This window comes from Alosa sapidissima, chromosome 10, assembly GCF_018492685.1.
Source record: "Alosa sapidissima isolate fAloSap1 chromosome 10, fAloSap1.pri, whole genome shotgun sequence".
In the NCBI taxonomy this organism is placed as follows: Eukaryota; Metazoa; Chordata; class Actinopteri; order Clupeiformes; family Clupeidae; genus Alosa; species Alosa sapidissima.
Genome location: NC_055966.1, coordinates 33,313,014 through 33,333,054, shown reverse-complemented (window position 1 = coordinate 33,333,054; position 20,041 = coordinate 33,313,014). Strand labels below are relative to the sequence as shown.

Below are 20,041 nucleotides of genomic sequence, written 5' to 3'. Positions count from 1 at the left end.
ACACACACACACACACTTACTTCACTATCTGACAAAAGGACCCTGAACAAACTGATCAACATCTTGGACAATGAGTGTCACCCACTCCACAGCACTATTGTTAAACAGAAGAGCCTGATCAGCTGGAGACTTCGCTCACTGCCTTGCACAACTGACAGACTGAGAAAGTCATTTGTCCCCAGGGCCATTGAACTGTTCAATGCCTCACTTAAGGGAAGAGGAGAGATAGACTTCTCTGCATAGTCTGTCTGCCTCTTCATCCCCTCCATGTTTGGTACTGTCTGTCCACTAGCCACTTGTACCACTGTCTTTATGCCTCACTGTTTGCGTGCTATATTAGCACATTAGCACATATGCATAACCCCCCCCCCTCCATGCCACGAACTGTGGCCACACTTATACATTTTCTTAAATAGTTAAATATATAGATATATAGACTTTACTTTGCTTTATTTCTGCATTGTTGCACTGTTGGACTTACTCATTTGCACTATCACCATGACCACTATCACCATTGCACTACCACCATGACACTCATTCACACAGAGCACCTTAGAGCACCTTACCATACCTTACTATGCACAGAGAATCACAGGCTCAGTCCCTGCCTCAGTCATTGCAAGCGCCTCTGATTTATTAATCACCACTATGTGGATACTGTTTTTAGAATTGATTTAGATTAAGTGTTAGTATAATTTGTAATTTTGTTATTTGTATTTTAGTATATTTTTATATATTGTATTAAGTGTTAGTATAATTTGTATTTTAGTATATTTAGCATATTATTTATCTTCTACTGTCCCTACTGCTTAGTTGTGTTTTTATATTATATACTTTAATTACTCTTCTACTGTTAAAGAATGTGTTTGTGTTGTATGTATGCTGCTGAGACCTTGAATTTCCCCTGGGGATCAATAAAGTATCTATCTACACACACACACACACACACACACGTTCACGTCCATGTCCATGTCCATGAATGCACATACTGAGTAACACACAAATACTCGCACAGAGATGCAGGGACTCTCCCTTGTTGTTGGTAAGCAAAGAGAGTTTTCAGTATACAGACAGATAAGCAGACAGATAAGCAGACAGATAAGCTGAGAAGATGGTAGGTGTGTGTGTGTGTGTGGTTGGAGGTACTTCCCCTCCCTATGGTAGTGACTAATGTCATCTTCCTCTGCATAGGACCGACAGTACTGTACATCTTTCCTTAAAACACATAAATCAACTGGTTATATAGCAAAATTGTGAAAAAAAGAACAATTATTTTTCCTGTTCCAGCCATCACGCTCGCACACGTGTACACCCACACATGTACACACAATAAGCAAATTTAAATCTTGACCCAGATTCAGCACTGCCCTTTCATGCATACTTAATATGATATGATTACATAATGTGATTCTTATACTGCGCAAGCATGTATGCACACACACACACACACACACACCACACACAGAGCTTAAAGAGAACTCTTTCAACATGTGAACTGTGTGCACAGCAGACATCGCCTTGTTCAAACTCTATTTGTGTCTCCCTGCAGGAGATCTCGTTCCTCTTCCTGGAGCCCTTCCGCTCGGACGCATGCTGGGAGTACCGCTCGTGCCTGGCCTGCCTGTCGGACCAGTCGTGTGGCTGGTGCCCCACGCTCAACCAGTGCCAGTCGCGGGACAACTCCAGCCAGCCGCCCTGCCGCGAGCCTGAGGACGGGGCCGAGCGCCACCTGCTGCTGGCACCGCAGCACTGCACCCTGTGTGACGAGTACCGGGACTGCGCCGCCTGCTCCCAGGTAACAAGACCCCCCTCTCAGTGTCATGCTTCTGAGGTTTGTAATGGATCGATTGTCCTGTGTTGGTCAGAATAGTCTGTGTGTTGCCATCGGGGTTGATAGGCTGTGTGTTGCTTGTTTGCTGCAGGACCCGTACTGCGAGTGGCAGTTCAACTACCCCAAAAAGGGGGACAGCCAGTGCAGTCGCCGCGGGCGACAGGAGGGCTCCATCCGCCATCCTGCAGGGTGTCCTAAAGTCTGCAATCAGTGAGTTGACCCCTCCCTCTATTCTCTGCTTGTGTGTGGTATGTGGTTGACAAGACAACAGAAGCTTTGATGTCATCATCACACAAAGGCGATTTCTAGACAGACGTCACAAGGGCTTCTGAAGTAGAAGGGGGTTTATTCTTGGGATGTTCCCCAGCGGACCCAAGGAGACTCCACCCTGAGAAACTGTAGATTTTCCACGTATTCTCTAAGCCTGTATGTTTGCCCCATACCCTTTGGATCAAAGCCAAATGCAATGTGGATGTAATTGTTTAGATATAGATCAGTACATGTAGTTACATTCAATTCAGGACAATTAGCCTTTCATGTCAACATACCAGTAACCCCCACCTCTCCAGGCCTTGTCCTTAAATGACTGGGCTCTCCCCCCTCTTGACTATGTAGAGGGAGGGAGAAAGTGAGCACTGTCCCATAGATGTCCTTCATAGTGCATAGGAGATTTTGACCTTTGCAGTGCTGTAGGACACATTTATCAGAGGCTTCTGAGAAACGAGTAGCCTAGTTGTCAGTTTGCTTATTCTTAAGTTCACACAAAGTTTTGGAACTAGAACTCAGAACTACTGTAGAGATGTTGCAGTGAAGAAGAACTGTGAAAGATTAATTATGATGGAAGCATTAACCTCAAAGAATACCTCTCTCTCTCTCTCTCTCTCTCTCTCTCTCTCTCTCTCTCTCTCTCTCTCTCTCTCTCTCTCTCTCTCTCTCTCTCTCTCTCTCTCTGTCTCTCTGTCTCTCTCTCTCTCTCAGGAGGCGAACATGTGGGGAGTGTCTGGCAAACTCCAGTCAGTGTGCGTGGTGTGAATCAGCCCAGACATGCTTCTACTTTGCCGCCTACCTCACCAAGTTTCCCTACGGGGAGTGCAGGGACTGGTACGACAGGTAAATGGCCCCCAGTAACCATGACAACCATGACATCCATGACATCGAGGATCTCTCACTTTCCTTTTCCTTTTCCATCATCCATCTCTCCTGCTTTCTGCCGTATTTCCTCCTTTGTCCTCTCCCTCTCTCCTCCCCCCTTTCTCTCTCTCCTCTCTCCTCTCTCTCTCCCCCAGTGTTCACTCTGTTCCTCAGTGTAAGCAGTGTTCTGCTCTGAACACGTGCTCAGAGTGCCTGCAGACCTTCCAGTGTGGCTGGTGCGGCGACTATAACAACCCCACCATCGGCAGGTACGGGAGCCCTCACACATTCACATCACACACTCGTGCTACTCTCACACATTCACATCACACACTCACGCTACTCTCACACATTCACATCACACACTCGTGCTACTCTCACACATTCACATCACACACTTTTTTTTTTTTTTTTACCAGAACAGTAGTACTTTTGGATTTTGGTGATATCTGATATCTCTTCTCTCGTCAATGTCTAGAACTGATTTGAGTTTCTGCCTATTTGAAAACTGATTTTGTGTGCGTGTGTGTCTGTGTGTCTGTGCGTGTGCGTGTGCGTCTGTGTCTGTGCGTCTGTGCGTGTGCGTGTGTGCGTGCGCGCACGCGTGTGTGTGTGTGTGTGCGTGTGTGTGTGTGTGTGCACGTGTGTGTGTGCGTGTGCATGTGTGTGTGTGTGTGGCAGGTGTCTGAAAGGTGACTGGTCAGGCATGGAGGACCCGTCAGCCACCAACTGCAGCATGGCTGTAGCTGAGGTGCGCGCCTCCAGGTGAGACATCCACATCCAGAATACATACAAAGTCCAATCCATCCAGAAACGTCTTTTACAGAACCATAGATGACCACAGAAAGCATGCCTGACAGGACCACATTATTCAGAAATGGCAATATTGACCAAATATCCAGTGTGGAAACAATACAACTAATTTGCTCCTCTCCCCTCCTTTCCTCTCTCCTCCTCTCCTCCACCTCTCCCCACCTCTCCTCTCCTCCTCCTCTCCTCCTCCTCTCCTCTCCTCTCCTCTCCTCTCCTCTCTCCTCCTCTCCTCTCCCCACCTCTCCTCTCCTCCTCTCCTCTCTTCTCCTCTCCTCTCCTCCTCCTCTCCTCTCCCCTCCTCTCCTCTCTCCACCTCTCCACTTCTCTCCCCACCTCCCCTCTCCTCTCCTCTCCTCTCCTCTCCTCTCCTCTCCTGCACTCCTCTCCTCTCTCTGCACTCCTCTCCTCTTCTCTCCTCTCTCTGCACTCCTCTCCTCTCCTCTTTCCTCCTCTCCCCTCCTCTCCTCCTCCTCTCCTCTCCTCTCCTCTCCTCTCCCCACCTCTTCTCTCCTCTCCTCTCCTCTCCCCACCTCTCCCCTCCTCTCTCCTCCTCTCCTCTCTCCTCCCCTCCCCAACTCTCCTCTCCCCTCCCCACCTCTCCTCTCCTCCTCTCTCCTCTCCTCTCCCCACATCTCCTCTCTCCTCCTCTCCTCCCCCCACCTCTCCTCCTCTCCTCTCCCCTCCTCTCCTCCCCTCCTCTCCTCCTCCCCCCTCCTCTCCTCCCCTCTCCCCTCTCCTCCCCTCTCCTCCTCTCCCCTCTTCTCCTCTCCCCTCTTCTCCTCTCCTCTCCTCTCCCCACCTCTTCTCTCCTCCCCTCTCCTCTCCCCACCTCTCCTCCCCTCTCCTCTCCTCTCTCCTCCACCTCTCCCCACCTCTCCTCTCCTCCTCCTCTCCTCTCCTCTCCTCTCTCCTCCTCTCCTCTCCCCACCTCTCCTCTCCTCCTCTCCTCCTCTCCTCTCCCCACCTCTCCTCTCCTCCTCTCCTCTCCCCTCCCCTCCTCTCCCCACCCCTCCCATACTGCCCACTGAAGGCCTGACCCCCCCCACGTTGTCTCCTCCGCGTCTGCTGGACCTGGAGATGGAGGAGTTTGAGGAGGAGCTGCTGGATGGCATGGAGGGCATGGAGGCGCAGCAGGGTGACTCGGTCTGGTCCTACCCCTCCTGCCCGGACGTGGAGGAGTGTCGACTGGGCCTGCACAACTGCCACTCCTCCGCCACCTGCGTCAACACGCCCACCTCGTACGAGTGCCACTGCGACCGCGGCTACACCGGCGACGGCGTCCATCACTGCAACCAAACGTGAGTGTCACATGGAACCTGTCGGCCTTTCTCTCCGTCTCTTTCTTCTTTCAGTTTTTCCTCCTGTCTCTCTCTTGGCCAGCTCCTCTTTACTACGTCTGATTCTTCAGAGATTGTTGTGGGACTTGATCTCTCTCTCTGACCATCGTTTTCTCTCTGATCATCTCTCTGATGTTCTCTAATATGAATATGCCTCCATTCTTGATATCTTTATCTTTCTGGCAGATAACTGTACTTCTGTTTACAATTTTCTCCCTGTCTTTGAATCTGTCTGTTTTTGTTTTCTCTCTGTGTTGCTTACGAAGAGTTGTAGCAGTCATTTGTTTCAGGGTTAGAGTTTGAGCTGAATGGACATTTCTTTGTGTGTGTGTGTGTCTGTCTCTTTCCAGCTGCTATAATGAGTGTCGTCAGGGTCGGTGCAGCGGGAGCCCCAGGTTCGTGTGCGAGTGCTCCCTGGGCTGGACGTCTGACCCAGCCACGCTGGTGCTGAGTGGGGTCGAGTGTGACGTAGACTGCGGCTGCAACTTCCACAGCACCTGCATCACGGCTCCCGGCATCTGCGACGACTGCCAAGGTGAGCCAGCTTGTGTCTGTGTTTGTCTCAGGGTTCCCATGGGTCATGCCATTTCATTGAATATCATAGAGTCTCAAGGAAGTCAGTTCCAGACATGGAAAGTTGGGATTTAATCATTTTTGGGCCAAGTATTTTGTTGGTAACATGTTGAAATATGTCAAGGCATTTATGAAAAGCAATATTTTTCCATGCAGTATTTTTTCTATATTGGGTTATATCATGCATTTCATGAATTGCATGGTTGTTATCAAACGACAGACTAGTTGACTACTTTCTTTCGCAATTTATTGCAAGTCAGTAGCAGTTTTTTTCCCAGACAGATGTAGTTCATGGCAACAATAACAGTTTAATTGAAATGGGACAACGTGTCTGGACATCAGACTATTCTTACCTCGCCGTCTTCATGGAGATTATCCCTATTACGCTGTGGCGTAGCATGTGAAGGCCGAGTCACAGCTCTCATCTCCAGCATAATATCCCACCGCCTCCAGCTGTGTCCGATGTCTGTTCTTAGAAAGGTCAGTCAGATGAGGGGTCAGATGCTCCAAAACCCACCCAAAGCAACAGCAGCAGCAGACTGAGAGGCCACCAGGTCTCCTCTACGGAGACTAAGCACAGAGTTGCTACTTTTAAGGATCACTGTTGTTGTTGTTAACGAGAATGATATATGGGAGGGTAGTGAGGAGAACTTAGTATTCCTCACTGATCACAGTTCAGTTTTAAGTCTGTTGTTGGGATAAAAGGTGACGTGTGTGTGTGTGTGTGTGTGTGTATACCAGGACCAGCAGTTTTGACAGTTTTGACTTGTCTGTAAACAAGTGAATTTGTTTTGTTTAAAGAGCGGCTGCATCAGATTGCCAAGACAATGTATCCCTTTGTTTATTATGATTAAAATAATTGGAATGCCTCTTGTTTATTATGATTAAAATAATTGGAATGCCTCTTGGCACAAAACATTTACTCTTTTCTTCTTTCACCCAAATAATGATCATTTCACTAATCACACTTGTCTATCAGTGGTTAAATTCATTTCACTAATCACACTTGTCTATCAGTGGTTAAATTCATTTCACTAATCACACTTGTCTATCAGTGGTTAAATTAATTTCAACACTTGTTTCAGTAGTTGCATCAAACACAGTAATCAGCTAATCATTATAACTCTTTGCTCTCCTCTCCCCTCCTCTCCTCCTCTCCTCTCCTCTCTTCTCTCCTCTCCCCTCCTCTCTCCTCTCTCCTCTCCCCTCCTCTCCCCTCCTCTCCCCTCCTCTCCTCTCCTCTCTCCTCTCAACTCTCCCCTCCTCTCCTCTCCTCTCTGCTCCAGACTGGACGACGGGTCCCCACTGTGAGGTGTGTCGGCCGGGCAGCTTCGGCTCGGCGCTGGCAAGTGGCGGAGGCTGCGTGCCGTGCCAGTGTAATGGGCACGGTGACCCACTGCAGGGCTACTGCCACAACCAGACGGGCCAGTGCTACTGCACCCACCACACCCAGGGCCCGCACTGCGACACCTGCCTGCCCGGCTACTACGGCGACCCCAGGTACGTCAGGGTTGCGGCAAGAAGTCATTTGTTTGATGCCTCAATGTTGAACAGTGTCATTGACTAGTTCACAAACATGCAATCAGCTAAGCAACAACTTTATTAAAGACTGTAGAATGAGATAAGTATTCATCAGGGGTGTGATTCTTCCGTTTTTAAACGGAATTCCATTTATTTCGACTTGAAAATGAGACCCACGCAATTCGTATAGATCCGATGAGTTTTTATTTAGAGGGGGGGGGGGGGTCTGTCGGTCAGAGGTAGGCTATATTTCTGCATAACACAGGCCACAGGCCGCTGATAACGACGACGGGTTTTGTGCTTCACATCTTTCCGAATATCACGCCACTTGTAGTGTATTCCGTTTACTAGGATTTCATTGAAAGTGAAAGTAGAGGGGTTGATCAGCTGCGTTCTGAAGAATGCTTGATTCAAGTTCAGTGTGTGTGGCGCACTTCTCAGCAGAAACCATGAAACGGTAAAGGTCAACAAATTGATTTAAAAAGACATCATGTATGAAGTTTTTTCCCCCCTCGTTTTGGCTTTGGCTTCGGGTTCGCTGTCAGGATTTTCCGATAATGAATCTTGTGATGCTGATATTGAATTTTAATTTCTGCGCGTGTAAGCTGTGCTTGAAGTTAGCTGTGACAGACCTTACAGGTTTTCAAAGCCTGTCTACCTTAGGCCTACTACATTGTTTAGTTAACACCTTGTCATTTCGCGTTTATCCAGCGGTTCACCTCCGTGAACCTTGCGCCCCTTGTCTAAAACATATTTCAGGATGCCATCTAACCATGAGAAAACGTAACGTTATGGTGACGGTGCGAGATCAAAGGTGTAGGACCTACAGTGTTACTTTGGGAGGAGAGGAATCGATGTAATTTGATTATCTTTGGAACTGAAATATCAACAGCCTTCAAGTTGCAACCTCTTCAATCAGCATCAAAATATCAGTAGGCCTATCACATGATTCACTATTTTGTACGTAGGCCCAGAGGACTGTTAGGGGGCAGGCTATATATTATCATCAAGTAGGAGTATAGTAAATAATTTAGTCAACATTTTAACTCAATGTTGGTTTAAGTTATAAACAAAACATGTTATAAATGGAAAAAATCCATGGTTCTGCGTCACTGTTGGCAAAATGATCATGATGGCCTATATATTTCAGCCATATTTGGTTTAGTCTTGTGTAGGTCTATAGGCTACATCTACTTTGCTCTATTATAAACTAGTTTTCTTTAGGCCTTATAGGCTGTATTGTAATATGCTATAATGTTTGAAATATATGTATGTCAATGTATCAATACTTCCCATAAAAGTCATCAGATGTCATCATTTAAAGGGTTATTTTTCAAAATGTTCTTCCGGGGGAGCATGCCCCCAGACACCCCTAGTATTTGCCCCATATATATTCTCTTTAAGGCCCTTTTCTAGTGCCACCCTTGCATAGGATTTGCCTCATGAATTTTATGAAGTGTAGGTGATGTAAATATATACGGTAGCCAACACTATAGTACACTAAAGTACTCGAACCATCGGGGGGGGGGGTCACTCTGTGCTACGTATATTTTCCTTTTTTTTACCTTTGCCAATCACACCCCTGATTCATGTTATTGCCAGGAAAGTAGTGGCATTTACTCTGTAGAGAGGTCCATCTCTGCTGTGACCTTTCCTGCCATTCTCAATCATTTCTTCTTATTGATCTCTCTCTCTCTCTCTCTCTCCCTCCTTCCCTCGTTCAGGAGCAACGGCACGTGTTTCCGTCAGTGCCAGGGCCGTTCGGTGGTGCTCTCGTCCTCGTCCTCGTCCTCCTCCTCGCCGCTGCCGCTCTCCTCCTCTCTGGGCTGGCACCGCGCGGTGGGCGAGTACGGCGTCCAGAGCGCGGCGGGCCTCTCTCACTGTCTGTGGGTGCTGTCCGTCTCTCAGGACCTGGTGCCCTGTGCGCCCGGACAGTCCTGCCCGCACGTGGCCCTCACACTCCACCCAGACTCCCACACGCAGTGCAGCGTGAGTACTGACCAACTCATGTGTACAAACACACCGTACATACAAACACACACCGTACTATACTGCGGTTACTTGTGTCTGCACGTTCCGTGTGTTTTATATGCATGATCGTGTGTTTAGTAGCACGTTTGTGCCAGTGAGCAAGCCCTTCTTTAGGATTTAGAATTATAGGATTTAGAAACTTTAGGATTTAGTTCATTTCTCTCTCTCTCTCTCTCTCTCTCTCTCTCTCTCTCTCTCTCTCTCTCTCTCTCTCCCCTCTGCCCCTCCCACAGAATTCCTTTGTTTACGTGTTTGACGGCCTCCCTCGCTTCCTGGGAAATGGCGTGGTGCACTCCGACCACAACCTGATTGGAGCATTCTGTGGCACGACCCGCACTCAGCCAATCACAGTGGAAGCCACCTCTGGTGAGCATCCTCTTCTCCTGCTGTTGTCTTATGTGTCTGTGCTGGCAGCTGCAGTAGTCACACTAACACACTAAATTAGGGGTGCGCAAACTTTCTGTTCAAGGGCCACTTTGGGTTTTGAGAATAGACTGGCAGGCCGTCCCCAAAACATAAAATGAAACGGTGGTAGTGGGGTGGTGGTAGTGTAGCGGTGAAGGAGCTGGGCTAGCGTGCAGTAGTGTAGCGGTGAAGGAGCTGGACTAGCGTGCAGTAGCCTGTAGGGTGGTGGTAGTGTAGTGGTTAAGGAGCTGGGCTAGTGTGCAGTAGCCTGTAGGGTGGTGGTAGTGTAGCGGTTAAGGAGCTGGGCTAGTGTGCAGTAGCCTGTAGGGTGGTGGTAGTGTAGCGGTTAAGGAGCTGGGCTAGCGTGCAGTAGTGTAGTGGTTAAGGAGCTGGGCTAGCGTGCAGTAGCCTGTAGGGTGGTGGTAGTGTAGTGGTTAAGGAGCTGGGCTAGCGTACAGTAGCCTGAAAGTTGTCGGTTCAATTTCCAGCTTCCACCGCTGTGCCCTTGAGCAAGGCACTTAACCCCAAGTTGCTCCGGGGACAATGTGATCCCTTGTAATATAGCTGACATATGTAAGTCACTTTGGTCAAGAAGTGTCTGCTAAATGTAATGTAATGAAACAAAAATATAATTTGATTGATAATAATGGCAAAGTAATTTTGTTTTCATCTTTTGATTGGTTGTTGTGACCCTGCTCGAACTGCACAACAGATTGTATCCAATCTGACAGGAATTCAGGCTATTTCTGTAGTTTGAGGGGTTGGACTGAGTCAGGGCTAAAATTGGGTCCAAGTGGTCCGAGCTGTGCATTGAGACTAAGATGTCTCTCTGCTCTCCCCTCTGCCATGCTTCCTGCCCTCCTCCAGGCGTTCTCTCCGTCTACTTCGAGGCCAACGTCTCCTCCACCCAGCCGCAGGGCTTCAATGCCTCCTTCTGGGTGCGGCGCTGTGAAGAAGAGCCTTCTGGGAAGGAGGAGGCGGAGGACGATGCCTCATCGTGTCCAGCCGGTTCCCGCTGCCACCAGGGCCTGTGCCAGTGTCCCCATGGTTACGGAGGACCGCAGTGTGACCGGCCCATCTGCCCCAAGAACTGTGGCTTAGAGGACGACCGAGGGACCTGCAACGTGGTAAGATGGACCTCTTGATCTGTGTGTGTGTGTGTGTGTGTGTGTGTGTGTGTGTGTGTGTGTGTATAGCTTTAAGAAGGTAAACAAGTGTCTCAGAACATCTTAAAATCAGTGGATCGTTTTTGCTTTAAACAAGCAGGTTATTGGAGGTGGGGTTTACCAAAAGAAGAATTCTTTGGTTTAACCAAAGAATATTGTTTGGTGGGGTTTATTATACAGTATATGAGCTACAACGTAAACTACAGTATGTGGACATTGTCTGTTGAAGTGTTACTAAGTTCCTTAATCTTTCCTCTGTGTGTGTGCAGACTCTTGGAGTGTGTGTGTGTGCTGAAGGCTGGGCTGGGGCTGACTGCTCCTCTCCTCACACTCCCAACAACATGGTGTGGAAGACCCTGCTGGACACTCAGCTCACAGCGGTGGGGGAAACACACACACACACACACACACACACACACTCTTAGCTTATTGAGCATTAAGGCCCATTCACACCAAGAACAATAACGATAACTATAACTATAAATAAATATTGTTCTCATTAATATGAATGACGACGTTCACACATTAACTATAACGATAACGACATGAAGAACGATACCGTTGGGGATGACTTTCAGAGCGATTTTGAGAACGATAAAAAACTAATAGCCAATCAGAACCCATAGAATTTTAACCGTCACATTCATTAACACAAGGAGCGACTTTGTTTATCGTTGTTCAGTGTGAACGCTTTTATCGTTATGGTTATCGTTATCGTAATCGTTCTTGGTGTGAATAGGCCTTTACACACAGGTGAAAACCCTTACAGCTGTAAACACACTTCTGCTTCATTGCATCAAAATGAAATGCACCACTTTAGAGTAGTGTTTTAGAAGTGCTTACTGGTCAAAAGGGTTCGCCGGTTGTGTTGAAAACAATGGAATCTAATGTAATCAAACGCCAAAAGCGGAGTGCGCCGCAGGGGCCCCTGTGTGTCAAGGGACACGGCAACTTTTTTGGAAATAGGCTTATTTACCATCTACCCCAGAGTTCGATAAGAGGATTCATATCCCTCTCTTCACTGAGCATGCAATTACCCAGTCTTGCACTGTTAGTTTACCTTAGCATAACTGACTTTAAGTGGGTTAGACCAGTTAACCTATTGCTCTCTTTTAGCAATAGGCTATATAGCTAACTGGTCTGACCCACTTCCATTGAATTATGCTTATGCTTTCCTCTCTCCCCTACAGAACCAAGCCCACCGATTCCTCCACAGGATGGGTCACTCCATGGTGGCCGGTCCTCAGAACACTCTCTGGATGTACGGTGGCCTCTCACTCTCACAGGGCATTCTGGGAAATGTCTACAGGTAGGACAGCTGTGACCCCTCTTTCATGTCCTTTGACCAAAAGTCTCATCAATATCAAAGGGTAATGATTGAGTGGAACTGTTTTGTGGTTGGTTCAGGTACTCTGTAGGTATTGATTGAGTGGAACTGTTTTGTGAATGGTTCAGGTACTCTGTAGGTATTGACTGAGTGGAACTGTTTTGTGGTTGGTTCAGGTACTCTGTGCCAGAGAGGCGTTGGACTCAGATGCTGACCAGCTCAGTGGAGGAAAGCTCCACCCCTGCCGCACGGTACCACCACGCCGCTGCTCTAGTGTCCAATCACGATCTAATGTCAGCCGTCACTCACAACATGATGCTGGTAGTAGGTGGAGTCACGCAGAAGGGAGTGGCCAATGACACATGGAGCCTCAACCTGAGCAGCCTGGTGTGGAAAGAGTACAAGGTGCTTACCCGTGGATTGTTTTTTTTTATATTATCTTCTTATTGCCATCTGTTATACCCACATAAGTTTTAGGACTGCTGAGTGCTTAAATCGAAGCAGAGTTAGGGTGGTAAGTGGAATGGTTTAATTAAAACCCTCTCACTCATTTTTGTCAACACCTCTCTTCCTCTTTCTTCATCGATCTCCCTCTCTCCCCCCTCCCCCTGTAGAGCTCACTGCTGCCCCCGGTGGCAGGCCACACGCTGACGGTGCGTCGAGACTCCACTGTGCTGCTGATTGGGGGCTATTCCCCTGAAAACGGCTTCAACCACCTCCTGCTGGAGTTCAGCCCACACACCGGCAACTGGACCATCGCCCCGCACACCGGCACTCCACCCACAGGTACAAAACCTCAGAGACGGAAAACAACATTCTTCCAACGCAAATTCTGTGTAGTATCCATACTCTACCACTGTTTAGCAGGATCAGAAGTAATCATTGTCAGAAGGTTCTATAGAAGAGCATACATTTGTCTTAAAGGCCCCCTATGCAACATTTTCAACTTGATAAAACAGTTCAGAAGTCATTGTGATGGTTAAATGACCTGTTGTGTCGAGAATGGCGGCTTTACCTGCTCCCTCTGCCGTCTTCTAGCAAAAAAACAGTCTGCACTAGCATCCCGGCAGTGTCTGAATCAGGAAGTCCCGTGAGAAGCGAGAACAATGCTTAAAATGCTTAAAATTCTCTGGACATAAACATGCTATACGATGGCTTCATTGTTTTAGATGTCCTTATATGGTCATGTGAGGAACTGAAAACCCCTCTTGGCCTCCATCTTGAATGTTTGCTGTCTCCTCTTCGTCGTTAGGTCTGTATGGCCACACAGCAGTGTACCACGAGCAGACGGACGCTGTGTATGTGTTCGGAGGATACCGCTTCCATGTAGAGGCTGTGGAACCTTCCGGAGAGCTCTACAGCCTCTACTACCCCAACCTCACCTGGTCCCTGCTGGTGCCCTCACAGGGCAACAAGGTAGATAGATACCCCTTGATCCCCAAGGGGAAATTCAAGGTCTCAGAAGCATAGAGACATCACACACAACATTCACTAACAGCAAGAAAAAGTAATAAACGTATATAATATAAAAACACAACTAAGCAATAAGGACAGTAGAAGATAAAGAATATACTAAAATACAAATTATACTAAATAACACTGAATCTAAATCAAGTCTAAAACAGTATCCACATAATGTGCTTAGGGGTGATTAAGGTAGCGGTCACATCCTCACCTGGTCCCTGCTGGTGCCCTCACAGGGCAACAAGGTAGCGGTCATGTCCTCTCCTGGGCCCGTAACCTCCGAGGCTAAAGAATAAAGACTGATTCGCTCAATGAAAACAAGACATGTCATACAGTAAATACAGTACTGAATCAAAGTACTAAATGAAAAATGATCATATCTATCTGATATCTATCTGATCTATCATATCTATGTTCTGTTCTTTTCTCTCTCTTAATCCCCCACTCATTTTCTGTGTTTTTCGTTTGTTTTTGTCTCTCTCTCTCTTCATCTGACCATCTCGTCCACATGCAGCCCCTGTCTCGTTTCTTCCACGCGGCGGCCCTCCTGAAGGACACCATGGTGATCGTGGGCGGCCGCACGGGAGAGGAGGACTACAGCAACATCGTCTCCCTCTACCAGATCAACTGCAACACCTGGATCCAGCCTGGTACTGTGCCGCCATATGTCCTACTCACACAAACATTTCCGCTCAATTTCAGTTCAACTTTATCCAATCATGAATCCTATAAGTGTGTAATAACCATATTGGTTTCTTTGTCTGTCAAAGGAAGTAGAAAGCCTCCGCACACTGTCTTCATTTGCAATTGTAGCTTTTTATTGCAACGTTTCGGTCAGATGACCATCATCAGGCAATTTCTTTGTCTGTCAACATCTCTGTCTCTCTTCCCCTCTTTCTTCCTCTCTTTATATCTCTTCATCTGCTGCATCTCTGTGGACCTCTGTTCATTCCCGCTGTCCAGGCTCTGGTGTGGGTGACCCTGTGAACCGCTCGGTGTCGCTGGCCATGGCGGGTTTGGACGGCACGCTATTCTTGTCGGGCGGCTTCAACGGCGTGACCCTGGGCCGCCTGCTGACCCTGACGCTGCCCTCTGACCCCTGCGTGCTGCTGACCTCGCAGGACGCCTGCAACAGCAGCACGGGCAGCTGTGTGTGGTGCCGCGGCTCCTGTGCCTCCTCCGACATGGCCGAGAGGTACACACACACTTGCTCACACACACACACACACACACACACACACACACACACACACACTTGCTCACACACACACACACACACACACAAACACACACACACTTGCTCACACACACACACACACACGCACACACACACACACACACACTTGCTCACACTTGCTCACACATGCACTCAGGCGCACACATACACACTCAGGCATGCACATACACACAGACACACACACATTTACAGTACCAGGATCCTGTTGACTGCATCTACACTGTGCACAACATAACACGGTACCTATACTAGTTTGGAGGCATGTGATTGGTGTTTCACTCTCAGTAACCTTGTGCATTTTTGTTCATTTTTCCCCCTCACTGTTTGAATGTCATCTAATGCCCCTCTTTAATCTCTCTCTCTCTCTCTCTCTCTTTCTCTTTCTCTCTCTCTCTCAGGCTGGGCTGTTCCAGTCTCCAGTCGCCCTGTTCCTCGACCCCTCGCTTGCCTGATGAGTGCCGCAGGCTCAAGACCTGCAGCGAGTGCCTCGCCCGACACCCCAAAACCTTCTCCAGCCCCATACAGGTAAACAACAACAACTTGCCATTTCTATAGTGCTTTATAGTGAAGGAGGAACCTCGTTAACCACCACCAATGTGTAGCATCCACCAGGGGGATGCACCAGATCGCTCACCACACACCAACACACACACACATGCTATGCTAAACACACACACACACACACACACACACACACACTACTCATGTTGACTTACTCCCAATACCCCAGGGCCAGGTAATGATGGTTACGTATGTAATTGCGGTTCTATGAGTTTCGGATGGAACGAAATGCACTGTTCTATGAGGTTCGGATAGAACGAATGCGATGGAATCCAGGTGCCCATCGCACGCATGTGCAGGTCGAGTGTTTGTATCAACAAAGTGACCTGGGTGATGTACGCCCTGTGCCCTGGCACAAAAGGCAGGCCCATCCAGGAAGTGACCTCTTGGCAATCTTCTCGTGAATATTCCGAGTGACTGTTGTGCTGAACTCGTAGAACCACGGTTACATACGTAACCATCGTTCCATTTCGTTTCTACTGACCGCCAGAGGCGGTGCTTTCAGCACCTGGATGGCTAATATCAACAAAGTCAGGAGGAGTTGTTACTGTTAGGGATGCTGTGAAGGCTGTTAGGGATGCTGTGAAGGCTGTTAGGGATGCTGTGAAGGCTGTTAGGGATGCTGTGAAGGCGTAGGAAGTACAGCTGCAGCCACTGGGTTATGTGGTACGACATCCACCCTGTAGAATCTAGCAAATGTGCAGGTTGAGGCCCATGATGCTGCTGCACAAATGTCTGAGAGGGGCACGCCTCGTAGGACTGCCCATAAAGTGGACACACTCCTGGTGAAGTGGCCCCGCACATGAGAGGGGGTTGGGAGACCACTGCTCCTGTAAGCACGGCCGATGTGGCCCATCTTGTTAGCCGCTGTATGGACAGGGCAAGGCCTCGTTTTGGTCCTGTATGACAGACAAACAATGCGTCTGATTGCCGGATTTGGGTGGTCCTCTGAAGATAAACCCTGAGTGCCCGTACGAGGCACAAAAGCTCAGCGCTAAACCCCAGTTCAGATCCCTGATCGTGGGGTTCAAAGGCTGCCAGCCTAAGGGGGTGGTTGATGTATGAGGACGAATAGGTGTTTGGTAGAAAAGAGGGGTTATGGCCATAAGGTTACTCCTGTACCCCCCGCAGGCTCTCTGCTTATGGACAAGGCATGTAGTTCTCCTATCCGCTTTGCTGATGTAATGGCCAAGAGAAAGGCTATCTTCATGGACAGCCAGTTCAACTCTATACCCCCCAGGGGTTCAAATGGGGGTTTCACAGTGCATGCAACGGGCAAGTCCCAGGAGGGCACTGGGTTTGTTTGAGGAGGCCTCAGTCGCTGAACCCCCTTTAGAAAGCGGCTCACCAGAGTGTGGGACCAATAGTCACCCTTCTGCTACAAGAAAAGAACGTTTGCGGGAGGGAATCTCCGCCATATCTCCACCTAGGCTACTTGATGCAAGGTTATTTAACCAAAGAGGTAACTCCTATGCTCTTTGACACAGCTTCAGGAACGGCGTGAACACTGACACAGCTGACTATAAGTTGGCCATGCGGTGTGACCGTAACCCAACGTCAATAAAAAAATTGGTCTTACCTTCAATGTGTAATGAGTGCAGTCGTTTTAAGGGGGCTAGTTGCAGTCTTTCGGCGGGGGTAAATTCACAGCTCCAACCCGTTTGAGTAACGAGATTTCCAGCGACGCCAAAATCTTTTTGAAACTCCAAAACCTGCTTGCCAACGCGAGAAGATGCAAAGAGGTCACTTCCTGGGTGGGCTTACCTTTTGTGCCAGGGCACAGGGCGTACAGTACATCACCCAGGTCACTTTGTTGATACAAACACTCGACCTGCACATGCGTGCGATGGACATCCAGGTGCTGAAAGCACCACCTCTGGCGGTCAGTAGAAACTAAATAGAACTTAGATGTGCATCTGTGTGTACATGTGCTGTGGGAGACATACCATTCAAAATCCCCTCCGGCAGTTAGCGCCAGCTCTGACCAAAGACTCATGACAAGACGAGCGGCAGTTACTGAAAACCAGTAACTTGTTGCAATTTGAGATGGATCTTTCACACCTGCATCAGATGGTTTGCAATGATGGTTTGCTGCTCTAAAATTCACACCACTGCATCTCATTTCTGATCACCTGATGTTCTGCAACAGTTTTGTCTTATGGTGAATCTCTGGCGTGAATTGGCCTGAACATGAAAAGATACACTTCAGAAGAATCCGAGAGCGCCTCTTGTGTGTGTGAGATGTTTACAGGCACAGAGCGAGGCAGGGAGAAGACATGAGAGAAATGCTGTGTGTGTGTGTGAGATCCATACTGAGCCTCCCACTGGGTCTGTATCTCTCTCTCTCTCTCTCCCACCCCAGCCTGCCCTGCAGTGTAAGTGGTGCACCAACTGCCCTGAGGGCGCGTGCATGAGCAGCACCGTGAGCTGCACATCGGAGCACGACTGCAAGATCAACCAGCGTGAGGTCTTTCTGTCCAGCAACTGCGCCGAGACCAGCTGCGAGGCCTCCAACTGCCCCAAGTGCACCTCCTCTGGGAAATGCATGTGGACGCGTCAGTTCAAACGCACGGGTGAGATGTGGCCATCCGTGTGTGTATCTGTGTGTGTGTGTGTGTGTGTGTGTATCTGTGTGTGTGATGTGGCCATGTGTGTGTGTGTGTGTTGTGGGTTGTGGGTCTTGTGATATTATTGGTCTACTGGAAATGTGATCACAAGATAATCACATGTTAGATGAAAACAAAGCCCTTTTGCTGCTTTCGAGATGTCTCGTAAATCCGCAGCCCAAGTTGGAAAGTGTAAATTACCCAGCTTTCTTGCGGCATTTTGGGCAGGCACGCCCACATTACCTCGGAGTACTTGAGGGTACAACCTTACAACAAACATGGCTGCGCCCATAGTTGAGATGAGATGACATGTATTTTTTTTGCATATGTACTACAGTATGTGGTCATGTTAAAGTTGATGTAATGCTCTTACACACTAGATTACATTGCTGCTTCAATCCGGTCACCAATTCATGCATTGCACAGTCTTGCTGTGCCTGCAATACAATGTAACAATTTGTTTTCCAGCCGTTTAGCTAGAGGCTACATGTAGCACAAAACAATAACAATGACTAGCCTCCTGCTAATGCCCCTCGTGGCTCGAGAGACAGGCGTTCCTAAAGCCAGTCATTGGTACATGTTGTACGGGTGAGTGTACGATGATTTACGAGACATCTCAGAAGCAGCATTATTTTTGAAAAGAGAGCATCATATTTTCATATTTCATTAGATTTGCTGTTGGAACTGAATGTCCTGCAAGAAGACCAGTTGTGAGCTCTCCCTTCACTGATCAACTCTGTGTGTGTGTGTATCTGTGTGTGTGTGTGTGTGTGTGTGTGTGTCTGTGTAGGCGAGACACGGCGCATCGTGAGCGTCAACCCCACCTACGACTGGACGTGCCTGAGCTACGGCTTGCTGAACGTGTCGCCCATGCAGGTGGAGTCGTCTCCACCCCTGCCCTGCCCTGAACCCTGCCACAAGCTGCCCGGCTGCACCCAGTGCCTGGCCTCCCACGGGGCCGACGGGGGCTGGCAGCACTGCATCTGGAGCATGGCACTGCAGCAGGTACCAGCCAGCACAGTCACAAACAGGGGTCATGTTGGGGTCATGTTGTCTTGTGGCACCTTGCCCCCCCTCTCTCTGCTCAGCCATAAACACATCCACAGTATCATCACACAAAGCACATTTTCATAACAGCTTCCAGCCTGAGACATTACAGCAGGGAAAAATATGTCTACTTCAGCTCAGATATGGGTAAAGGCAGTTGCCCTTGCTGTTGCTTTACTGCTTGCATTTGCTCAGGAGCTCCACTATGTATTGTTTAAAGCCAGAAAGGCCAGTTAAGGCTTTGTTTAGTTTTTTGACCTCTTTCTTTCCCTCTCCCTCCCTCCTTCCCTCCCTCCCTCCCTCCTTCCCTCCCTCTCTCCATCCCTCTCTCTCTCTCTCTCTCTCTCTCTCCCTCTCTGCTAGTGTATGAGTCCGTCGTTCGTGCCCCTGCGCTGCGAGGCGGGCCAGTGTGGGCGTCTGCTGTCCAGTGGGGACTCCTGCTCGCCCCAGTGCTCCCAGCTCAACCAGTGCTCCCAATGCATCGCCCGGCCGCAGTGCGGATGGTGTGCGGCCCGCGGCGGCAACGGAGCTGGACACTGCCTGCAGGGAGGCCTGGACGGTGAGCCAATCACTGGGGGTGGTAGGAGAATGAATAAGGGATAATGTATCGTCCGCTAATATATTTTCCAATAATGACCAAAGGGCAATACATTATCCTGCATGTTATACGGCTTATTGCCAGATTGAGGAAAGATACTTCTCACAGTGTGTCTTTTGAAATTATGGTTTGCCACTTAAATAGAACTTGAAAGTTTCAGATTCAGTTTTGAAGAACTGTATAAATCTGTGATAATTATGACCGCCGCGCAGCGAAGCGGCGGTCATATAGGTTTAGTCAGATTTATTTTTTTTTTTTTTCTTTTTCCCCATATGGATAGCATGGAACCATCGTTTTTCGTTTTAATCCGTAGCCCCCCCGCTGTACTGGACCCCCTGAAAGGAGGGTAGGGCAGACACAGTTTTCTGTGAATATCTTGAGAACCGTAGGGCC

General features: G+C 48.6%; 1 protein-coding gene across 1 annotated transcript in view; it reads left to right on the top strand.

The window, feature by feature from the left end:
* The window catches only part of megf8 (multiple EGF-like-domains 8), a 47,246-nt gene that overhangs the window by 18,165 nt on the left and 9,040 nt on the right, over nucleotides 1-20,041 (top strand). The window contains 22 exon segments of the mRNA XM_042106286.1: nucleotides 1,550-1,795; nucleotides 1,923-2,041; nucleotides 2,810-2,941; nucleotides 3,118-3,231; nucleotides 3,644-3,726; nucleotides 4,806-5,073; nucleotides 5,463-5,647; nucleotides 6,972-7,185; nucleotides 8,931-9,195; nucleotides 9,471-9,603; nucleotides 10,510-10,769; nucleotides 11,078-11,188; nucleotides 11,999-12,117; nucleotides 12,312-12,540; nucleotides 12,750-12,921; nucleotides 13,388-13,551; nucleotides 14,114-14,249; nucleotides 14,563-14,794; nucleotides 15,235-15,361; nucleotides 17,760-17,970; nucleotides 18,794-19,008; nucleotides 19,414-19,609. Coding sequence (XP_041962220.1) covers nucleotides 1,550-1,795; nucleotides 1,923-2,041; nucleotides 2,810-2,941; nucleotides 3,118-3,231; nucleotides 3,644-3,726; nucleotides 4,806-5,073; nucleotides 5,463-5,647; nucleotides 6,972-7,185; nucleotides 8,931-9,195; nucleotides 9,471-9,603; nucleotides 10,510-10,769; nucleotides 11,078-11,188; nucleotides 11,999-12,117; nucleotides 12,312-12,540; nucleotides 12,750-12,921; nucleotides 13,388-13,551; nucleotides 14,114-14,249; nucleotides 14,563-14,794; nucleotides 15,235-15,361; nucleotides 17,760-17,970; nucleotides 18,794-19,008; nucleotides 19,414-19,609 — 3,931 coding nt within the window.